The following is a 10,779-nucleotide window of genomic DNA, read 5'->3' on the forward strand; positions in this document are numbered from 1 at the left end:
GACATACACCACCTGCTTGGGTGGGTGTTGGGAGACAACCATTTGACAGTTGGCATGTAGCCAGAAAAAGAGAAAGAAGCCTGGGTTGTTTGCAGCTCTCTGGCAGACAAGAAGCAGCTTTTTTCTTAATTTTTTGGGTGGTTTTTTTTTTTTGCAGAGGCTTGTGAATGCATGCTTTTTTACTTTAAAGAGCAGGGTTATCTATGTGGGTAAACTTTCTGCTTGGGGAAGTGAAGGAATGGGAACTGTCAAACAAGTCTATGAATCAGATTTAAGTTTGTTTGGGATTTTTTTCAGGCTGGGATCTGTTGGTGTTCAACCCTGGAATTTATTTCTGAAATTGGCATTCGGTCTCAATTTGCTTTTCTTTGCATCTGCAGGAAAGGTGGAGAGGAATGCCTCTGAGCATGTTCAGGATGGCGTTCTCTTTCCACTGTCCCTTTTCATAAAGAGCAGCCACATTTCTAGATTGAAGGAATAACAGCTTACAAGTGGTTTTGAATCCCAGCACCTCACTTTTTATAAATTAAGCAATGGCTATAACCATCACATGTGTTTTTTTCTTTGTTTCTCTGGGGGGCGGGGCGGGGCGGGGGAAAGGGCACCTCTGCATCCTTTCCATGTACTTTTGTGTGTGATTTGAGGGTTTCATCTTGCTTCGGTTGTAGGTGGGCGTTCACTCTGATCATCATTTCTTCCTATACGGCCAACCTTGCTGCCTTCCTCACCGTGCAGAGGATGGAGGTGCCCATTGAATCAGCAGATGACTTAGCTGACCAAACCAACATTGAATATGGCACTATCCATGCCGGTTCCACCATGACCTTCTTCCAAGTGAGAGACATACCCTTCTCCCAGATGTCCGCCTTTTCTAAGCTGCTGTATTTTTGCCCTTCCAGTGTCAGTGGATGGCAGAGCATTTGTAACAGGCCCTGAAGATGTGAAAATGTTGTGTTTGAATTCAAAGTCAAAGAGATTTTTCCATGAAATGTGTCTAAGCATTAGAAAAATGCAGAGAGGATAGGTATATCCATCTACGGCTGTGGCGGCTAAGCTTCTAGAAAATCCTCCGTTCAAATCTTCCCTCTGCTGTGGATATACTAGGTGAACCTTCAGCAAGCTGCTCTCCCTCAGCTTTGAACCCCCTCCCCTCCTGAATTTGCAGTGTGTGGACAATAATAATGACCTTCCTCTTGTAAAGATTACAGAGATAATATAAGTGATAGCTTTTAGATGCAGAGATAATATAGGTAAAGCTTTTAAAGGCATAAAATATTGTTGTTGATAGCCAAACCTCTCTATTCAGAGGCAGTATATCCCTTAAATGCCCAGTGCTGTGGGCAAACAGTAGCAGGTGGCAATCTCTGCCATGACTTCTGTGAACTTCTTGGGGACACCTGGCTAGCCACTTTTGCTGTGATCTAGGAAGGCAATGTATACATCCTTTGAAGCAGGATATTAGATGACTGCTGGGCTTTGACTCAGATAGACATTCAGGTCTAATGGAGCATTTTCCACCTTTCTGGCTTCACAGGAATCATTCCAAGTCTGAGGCTGCAATCCTATGCATGCTTACCCATAAGCAAGTCCCATTGAACTCAATAGGGTTTAGTTCTGCGTAGACATGCGTAGTTATATTGTAAATTTAAACCAGCATTCAACAAAGTGCAATTCCGCTTCCAACACCAAGGCTTCGGTACGTAGGAAGAAACAGTGAAGTAGAGAGCATGTTGAGAGTGCCTTCTCCCTCACCACTGAGTAACCATTGCTAATCTCTACACACACCTGGAATTGGGAGAGGCTTGCAGGGCAGAATGCTTGAGCCCCTGCAGCTTTTGTTTTGTAAATGTAACCAGGTGTGAAGGATAATCATTATTTTTATATTATTGTTATTTTTTAATTTTATTTTATATATTCATTTTTGTGGATGCCATGGTGATGTGCAGTGAGTATGGCCAACGCCTTTAGTGGATGATGTAGAAAGAGGGAATTTGGGTTGGTGCCACTTCTCTCATCCCTACAAGACAAGCAACTCCCTGCCAACCACTTTCATACCACTGTGAAAGGTACAGGGGCCCCGTCCAATCTTGTGTCCGGAAATCTTATGCTACAAGAAGGCCTTCCCTTTTTCTCCTTCTCCTCTTCCTGTCGCTGAGTATTTTTTAAAAATTTGCCTCCTTGAAATACTCAGGGAGCGGGAAGAATCTGCACAAAGCCACTTCAGTGACTTGGTGGATGCCTGGCTGAGTTGACCTTCAGTGGTCTCTCCGCCTTCTCCTGTCTCCTGGGACTTGTTCAGGGCCTGGCTCCTTCTCTGATTTTGCACTGGGCTGAAGGCCTGCCTGTTCCTCAGAAAATATATTCAAAGTGTGCATCCCTGAAGACCGGAGGCACGAGGCCTGACATAACGGCCTGAATGTGGTCCTCGCTACTATTCATAGTGCACTAGGCCAGGGATGGTGGTGGTGGTCAGGGCTGGAGGTTTCCATGGCAACAGTAGCTAAGGTGGCGGTGACCAGTCTATTCAGGCCTCTCTCTCTTTTTTGTCTAATTCCATCCTGCTCTTGGTTGCTCTGGCAACCTGTCTCCACAGTAACAGCAGTCTCTGCTCCAGGAGACGTTAATGAAGGGAAATCAATCAGCAAACAAGGTGGCAGGCCGTCTGGTAGTCTACAGTCTGGCTTTTCTCAGGGCCCTACAATTTCTTTTCCATCCTGACCCAAAGCCTCCTCACGTCGAAGCTCTGCCCTTGCCACATGTAGGCACTGGCTTGCCGCGGGCTGCCAAGGCTGCAGTTGCACCGCAAACTCGTTTTCAACATGGAGTCCATTTCTGCCCTCAGATATATTGAGAAGCTTGGCTTTAGTTAAAACAAACCCCTTCCTCTCCCAAAGGATGGGTTGCCCATCTCATTCCCTCTCTGATTCCGAACTCTGTTGGCCTGGTGCCTCTCAGTTTGGAAGCAAAATGGGGCCAAGTGAAAACAAAGCAGCAGTTTCTTCATATTCAAATATGCAGAAGAAATATATTCATTCCAAAATTAAAAGAAAAAGCTGAAAACGAAAAGATCCCAATAAAGGTTTGTGAGCTTCCAGGACCTAAAGAATGTTGAGGTCTCAGTGGTGTGTGTGAACTAGAGGAAAATAGCAGGAAAGGGCTCTGTTTTATTTATTGAATTTATGTCGTACCTTCCTGCCAATGAACGGCACTTGTTAGACCCTAAAGTTGGGGGAATATTAAAAACTCCCCTTGAGTTATAGGTAGGCTTTGGAAAGAGTGGGTGGAAAAGTACTCCCCCTTGATCCTCTCTCCCCCCTCCCCCCCACATGCTATAAAGTAATAAAAAAAATATTTTTTGCCAATTTATGGGGCGGAATGCTATGGTGAAATTTAGCTTGAAAACAAGCTAAAATTGGCCATTATACCTTTCTGTAGCAACTTGCCACTGATTTGGGGTATATACACAGGGACCACATGTGATCTGTTGCCCTGGTGTAGTTTGTGTCGGCAACATACTAGTGAACCATTATGATGCAGTACTTATTAAGAGTCTTGAACTAGAAAGATTCCAGTTCAAGTCCTGAATCAGTCATAAAGTTTTCTGAGTCACTTGCCATCAATCACTAACTCTCAGTCTAGCCTACCTATCAGAGTAGTTGTGAGGATAAAACAGGGATGGGGGTGGGGGAACCATGAACATAGCCCTGAGCTCTATGGAGGAAGTATGAGATACCAATGTAATAGATAAATAATAAATGTACAGGTCCTCCCTCCACTTCCATACGCACACTGCTTGTTCTAATGACATTTTGCTAGTGAAGAACACCAAACTGTGAATGGCTTGTAAAGACTTGACTTCCTCTTGCCCTCCCTCTTTGCCCATCTCCCTTTCCACCCAGAATTCTCGGTACCAGACATATCAGCGGATGTGGAATTACATGCATTCGAAGCAACCTAGTGTCTTTGTAAAGAGCACAGAAGAGGGAATCGCCCGGGTGCTGAATTCAAAATATGCCTTCCTGCTTGAGAGCACTATGAATGAGTATCACCGGAGGCTGAACTGCAACCTCACACAAATTGGTGGGCTGCTCGATACCAAGGGCTATGGCATTGGCATGCCGCTGGGTGAGTGGCAGTAAGTGGGACAGATCTGCAAATGGCATAGGTGCCAGGACCAGGAAAACTGAAAGGATGAAAAGCATGGGGACAGATAAGCATGGACCAAACATTACAGCGTTATTTTTTAATTTGATTTATATCCCATATTTCCAACAAAGATGGCACTCAAGGCTGTATAATCAATTAGGTACTGTACAAAAAAAATCAAGACAAGGTGCTATCATGCAGGCTTATAATTTAAAAGGCCTTTGTAGGGCTCGGTCATGTACCCTCTTGATTGGGTCGTGGATGGTTATTGGAAGCAAGGAGATGCAAGTAACTGTGGGGTCTGCTGGGTGTCAAGTTGTGAAGCACATTTGGAATTTAAGACATTCTGAACTGTTCATAAGGAATTCTAGTTGAGAGCCACAATTGTTCATTTTCTATTGGCTGGTGAGTTACAGCACAAAAGAGAGAATGCTCCCTTGTTTTTTTCACACCGGCATGCATATATTGAAGTGGATGTCAATTAACATAAAATGTGATACGCAAACAGGGAGGAATAATCTCTCAAGAATGCTTGTGTCCCTGATTTCATCAGCATGGATCTGGTCTGCCATTAGATTTTTTAGACATGTCGGTTTTCACTTGGATGAACTTTGGCAAATAAAAGGAAGGAATTCATCAGGAGATCAGTATTAAGGGGGACTTTTAAAAAAGTGATGGACTTGAGGCAAATATATATACTGCAGAGGAGCTGAGCTATTGCATGGAGGTTGAGTTGCATATTTTGCTTATCTTCAATATGGACAAGCCTTGAGCAACCAAAAGCTAACTTGGAGGAAATAAATAAGAATTAAAGGCAGCAGGGAACTATATCAGACACCTTCTGATTTATTGGTGTAAACTATTTCACAAAGGCTGGAGTTGAACCCTGTGCCGTATTTGCCTCCTTGACATTCTGTAGGTTCCCCATTCCGGGATGAGATCACTCTCGCCATTCTGCAGCTTCAGGAAAACAATCGCCTGGAAATCCTGAAACGCAAATGGTGGGAAGGAAGCAAGTGCCCTAAAGAGGAAGACCACCGTGCCAAAGGTGAGAGGTTGAGGCTTAGAGGAGGGGAAGTGATGGGTGTTCCTAGCCCGAGATTGCCAATAGACACAAGGATGCCAGTTTTAAAACTAGAGTTGAAAAAAGAAACCAGCAGGGTGAGAAAATGGTTCTAAGCCTCAATTAAGCTCTGGAGCTGTTGGGGGTTCCAAGAGTATATGCATTTGAGGTCTGGTCTTTGGGAGTTCTATGGGGCCATTTTTGTCTTTGGCTCAGCTAGACCTACTGGTCTAGCGTGACGGAGGGATATCTCCCCCTCTGTTTACACGCAGCACGCGATGACCTCAGAGGGAGAGGAGGTTGCGTCTGCCATTTTTTTAAAGAGGAAGGAGCGCACAAGCGCTCGTGCGCAAAAGGTAAGTTTTTTTAAAAAAACATTTCCCCGCTCCCCCCACCCCACCCCTGATGGGCGCAGAGCTCCTGAGGAGCTCTGCGCCCCATGCGCGGGTCCCGGCTCCTCACGAGTAACTGTGAGGAGCTGTGACAAACCGTGACGATGGGCCACGCTTTCAGTGGTCTCGGGATCATCCCGAGACTGGAAAAAGCGAGCCTAAAGGGTAGGGCCATATCCTGGGATCATCTCTTCCTGATCCTGGGATCCCCTGTGCATCCTGTGAACACACAGGGACGATCCCGGGGATTGCCCTGGGATAACGCCCTGTGTAGCTACGGCCTTTGTCTGGAACTCTGGTTTCACGTTTGTTTCCAAGCTAGGAGTAAGCTTTGGGGGAGCGGCCTCTTGTGGCAACAGGGAAGATTGCAGGCAGAAAAGACTGGATGCTGTAAGAAAATCTAATAAGGCACAGCTAGAGATACCCCCCCCCCCCCCATAACACATGCCTTATGCCGTCGGAAGGAGATGTAACATGTGTCTAACTAATTGTTGAGCAAGTGAACCTCTGCTTTTGATTTGGATACAAAGGATTTTATTCTCAGCCTGTGTTTTATTGATTTTTAAGATTCCCCCGATGAAGATCAGAGAAACGCGCCAGGAATTATTTATTAAATAATACTGCACTTGATTGTTTTTGCCTGCTGCTTTTCCTTCTGGGTTTCTGTGTGACACACTTTTCTAGAGGCAAAAAACATAACCACTAAGATTGCTGACAGGAATTGTGTCCGTCCGTCCACTGCAGCTTTTGCCTGTCTCACCCGGCCTATATCTGTCACAAACTTAAACTGAGGTTTAATAGTCATTCTTTCTCCCCATGGAACCCTGAGAAATGTATTGCTGTGGCGTGGAGGTTTTCTAAGAGTTCTGAGTGTCCTAGCCAAACTACAATTCCCAGTTTTTTGCGAGGAAAACATAACAGTTGAATTGATAGAAAGCTGATATATATGGTTTCCCTCCACACGCACACACATATTCACACACACCTTCTGTATGAGAGCGATGTAAGGGTTTAGTTGCCCTCAATACCATTGCCCCACAGCCAAATCTGATTCCCTTTGTTGTCTGTGACATCATCACATACGACATGATCCCTGATTGACTAGAATTATGTTCAGAGGAACATTGCCTCATAGCCAAATCTGATTCCCTTTATTGTCCGTGACATCATCACATTTACAACATGATCCCTAATTGACTGGGATTATGTTCAGAGGAACATTGCCCCATAGCCAAATCTGATTCCCTTTGTTGTCTGTGACATCATCACATTTACAACATGATCCCTGATTGACTGGGATTATGTTCAGAGGAACATTGCCCCATAGCCAAATCTGATTCCCTTTGTTGTCCGTGACATCATCACATTTACAGCATGATCCCTAATTGACTGGGATTATGTTCAGAGGAACATTGCCCCATAGCCAAATCTGATTCCCTTTGTTGTCTGTGACATCATCACATTTACAACATGATCCCTGATTGACTGGGATTATGTTCAGAGGAACATTGCCCCATAGCCAAATCTGATTCCCTTTGTTGTCCATGACATCATCACATGTACAACATGATCCCTGATTGACTGGGATCATGTTCAGAGGAAGAAGAGCTGAAGAATGCCAACCAGCAAGGGAACAGCAGAGAGGGAGAAACAGAGTACCTGCAAACATCTTCAAACAATATTTGAGTTTTTTTCTTGGGAGGCATCTGATGTCTACAAGCAAATATTCAATGCAGCTCCAGTCTAATACATCCCAGCTTACCTCTGATGCTGGGCAAGTAAGCAATGTTAGCGGTGGAGCAAGGGCCTTTTCATGGGTGGGTATGTGGGGTGTAAACAAGGTAATTTGTTGGAAAAGCTGACCTACTTTCTGCAGGTGGCCACAGCAGGGCAACTGTTGGCTCCCATCGTTTTTCCCCCCCCAACAGGGCTTGGCATGGAGAACATTGGAGGCATTTTTGTGGTGCTGATCTGTGGGCTCATCATTGCCGTCTTCGTGGCTGTCATGGAGTTTGTATGGGCCACACGCCGCTCGGCTGAACACGAAGAGGTGAGGGAGGGCGGAGATGGGTCTCAGAGGGGAGTGGGGAGGAAGGGCAGGAGATGGGGATGGGAGAAAGACTGTTTCTGTTAACCCCAGTGGGAGTATAAGATGGAATTAGTAAGAATGAAGGCACCAAAGTCGTCAGTGGGTGACAAGGAGAACCAAAAGCGAACGAGGGAATGTTGCTGAGTTGTAAGTGGAACAAATGAAAAGGAAGTGTAAAATGAGTGTGGGAAAATGTCCCTGTTCCTAATCAGTCACTAGTTTTCCTGAAGGTTTGAAGAGGAGGTGATGGCTAAGACCTGCCACAAATGACCTGCTAGCAAGGCCTTTTCTCACTGAAGCCACTCCCTCTTTTGCCTCAGGGTTGGCAACAGGGTGGCGTGGGGTGGCAGCCCTCCAAAGCCTGGCTTTTATATCGCTGGGTCTTATATTTTTAGATTTTTCTGTTGTGAGACTCAGAGTGTTGCTGTTTCCCCACCCATTTTTTGCTCAAGCCAAAATGGCTGCCATGTTATAACATCACAATATGGCTGACATTTCTGGAACGGCACCAATGCTTGTACTTTATTGAAACTGCAAGGCAGCATGGTTCAGTATGGATAGAAGGAAGTATTTCTTCAAGGAATGCCTGGTCAACTTATATTGCTACAGGTTGTTATGATGGCCATTTGCAGAAATGATTTTTTTTTAAAAGGAGTAAATGAATTGAGGCTAATTCTACTGAAACTATTAGTCGTGATAGTTAGGAGTCAAGCTTCAATGTTCAGGAGCAGTTTACCTATGAATACCAGATACTGGGGAGTCCAGCAGGGATTGGGTGTCACCCCCTTGCCCTGTAGGATTGTCTGGGGCATTCCAAGTGCAGAAGTGGGTTTTTGGTCTCACCCAGCCTGGCAGGAATTTATTTATTTATTTATTTTATTTACTTATTTAAAGTATTTCCTGTTTGCCTTTCAGGGCAGAATCCCTTACAAGGCAGCTTACAACAATAAAATGCACAAAACAGTTAAAATCTTAAAAGAATTTTTTTAAAAAATCAACACAATAAGATAGCCATTAAAAACAATAAAGCCAGCAAGAACAACATTGTCAATAGCAGCAACAACAGTCATGAGAAGGCCACGGGAAAATAAAATGATTCCAAGACCTTCTTAAAAGCCTGCAAGGATGGTGCATGGCAGACCTCCGATGGGAGTTAGTTCCAAAGGTGTGGGGCCACCAGTGAAGGCAGTTTTATGGTCTTAGGTCTTGTGGTTTGAAGGCAACCTAGAGACTTAAAACACACTGTGTGCTTACAGGTGAGGCTTTTAGCCTAACCCTGCCACATTCACAGAATTTGATGGTGGGTCCGAACAATATTGCCTCCCTTCCGTGTTTTCCCACTGCTTCCTCCACCTGTTTTTTTTTACTGCGGAAAATCCATTTAAAAAAGACCGAATAACTGCAGCAATGCCCTCTTACTGGTAGCCTAGAACAACCTCCACCTGGAAGCATTGTCTTCTCTAAGAAGTGAGAGTTCAAGTGAGCTGGCGGTTTCTGGTACACTGGACGTGGGGTTAGGTTTGCTAAAACCTCTCCAATTGCAATAATTCTGTTCTTCTGGGTGGGCCTAGAAGGTTGAACCAGAGCAGAACCTGTAAGAATCTTGAAGGTGTGGAACGGGGGTTGAGGTAGAACCTGTTTGGGGTTATGGGTGGAACCTGGCAGAATGTGAAGTGCATTAACTTTGGGGACCTCCGTACGGATTGCGGATTTTACCTGATGGATGAGTAAAGACTTGCTGGTTGGTAACCCGCTAGTTAGGGTGGGAATACAGTGACAGAATGGTCATATAATGGCCCCAACAGCAAACATGAAGGACCAGATAAGCAGGTCTGCTTCTAGCTGTGGCCCTTCTAAGTAGCTCTATACTTTATCTGGGAGAGGGATGTGTCCCTTTCGCTTTTCTAAAATAAAATAAAACGCAATCTTCCATCTTTTTAGATTTCCCACCTGCTAGGGAGTTGGTGTAGCAGCGATGGAGCAAGACCTCCCGCGGGTTACGTGTCTCCTCACTGCTCTTTCCCACCCACCCTCTGCCTGCAGATCTCGGTGTGCCAGGAGATGCTCCGGGAGCTGCGCCACGCCGTTTCTTGCCGCAAGCCGACCCGCTCCCGCCGCCGCCGCCGCCACTATGCCACCCGAGGAGCCCTGTCGCTGCGCTCCGTCCGCGAGATGCGCCTCAGCAACGGCAAACTCTACTCGGGGACTTTGGTGTCGGAGCCGGGCCCACAGCGCCTCCTGGAGGAGCCCCCCCGGCCTTGCACCCACGTCCGCATCTGCCACGAGTGCCGGCGCATCCAGACTCTTCGGGGAGCCCCCCCGCCGCCACGGGGGCCCCCGCCCCCTGAGGAGGGCACTCCGCGACGGGGTCCCCCCCGCGAACTCAGCGAGCAGGAGTGACGCCCCCACTTGCTTATCGCCCCTTCCCCACCTCGGCCCTGCCTTCGCTCTCCCGCGGAGGCGACTGCTATTAGACATGTACGCTATGCGTATGCCCTGACTTGGGGAACCAGGCCTGTGGGGACCCCCACCCCGGCACAGTGTCCCCTTGCCCTTGGGGATGTGTGGAAATCCTTGCAGCTCCCTGACTGCTCTGGAGAAAGAAGTCCACAACTCTTCCCGAAATTCACGAGAGGGAGTCCCTTTCTGATTCCTCCCCCCTCCTTGTGGGAAAGAGACACACTCAACACCCCCCCCCCAGCTACTGAACTTCATCATTGGGGTGATGGATCCGTGGGCACCTATCTCTGACGTTGTGGGGAGAGAGGCGCCAGTCTCTTAGTAAAGAGGTAAAGAGGTAACGGAACCAGCGCCCACTTTTGTGGGAAGAACGTCCCTGCAGACAGCTCCCCCACCGTTCCCTCCCAGTATCGGCCTTGCCCCCTCCAGCTCCTCCTTGCTCTTCAGTACAGCTGTTCCCCATCCCCTCAGAGCCCCCTTTGTGCTGTTCCCCCATGCCTTCACCCTATGGGAGGGACATGCTCAAACAGATGCACCAAAGGGGGGGGTAGAGCATCCCACACTGCCCCTGTCATGTGCCTCGGGGAAGCTGGGAAATGACACCCCAGCCTTTTGTGGGGGGTGGGGGG

At 46.9% G+C, this 10,779-nt stretch overlaps 1 protein-coding gene across 2 annotated transcripts in view; it reads left to right on the forward strand.

The window, feature by feature from the left end:
- The window catches only part of GRIK5 (glutamate ionotropic receptor kainate type subunit 5), a 61,783-nt gene extending 51,332 nt beyond the window's left edge, over positions 1–10,451 (forward strand). For both annotated transcript variants that reach the window (XM_063140777.1, XM_063140778.1), the window contains exons 16-20: positions 669–834; positions 3,900–4,125; positions 5,066–5,194; positions 7,530–7,651; positions 9,734–10,451. In XM_063140777.1, the coding sequence (XP_062996847.1) occupies positions 669–834; positions 3,900–4,125; positions 5,066–5,194; positions 7,530–7,651; positions 9,734–10,090 (1,000 nt within the window). In that variant the 3' untranslated portion in view covers positions 10,091–10,451. The remainder of the gene's footprint in view (positions 1–668; positions 835–3,899; positions 4,126–5,065; positions 5,195–7,529; positions 7,652–9,733) is intronic.
- Positions 10,452–10,779: the final 328 nt, after the last annotated feature.

The sequence above is a fragment of the Elgaria multicarinata genome, chromosome 13 (genome assembly GCF_023053635.1).
Source record: "Elgaria multicarinata webbii isolate HBS135686 ecotype San Diego chromosome 13, rElgMul1.1.pri, whole genome shotgun sequence".
Classification (NCBI taxonomy): Eukaryota; Metazoa; Chordata; class Lepidosauria; order Squamata; family Anguidae; genus Elgaria; species Elgaria multicarinata.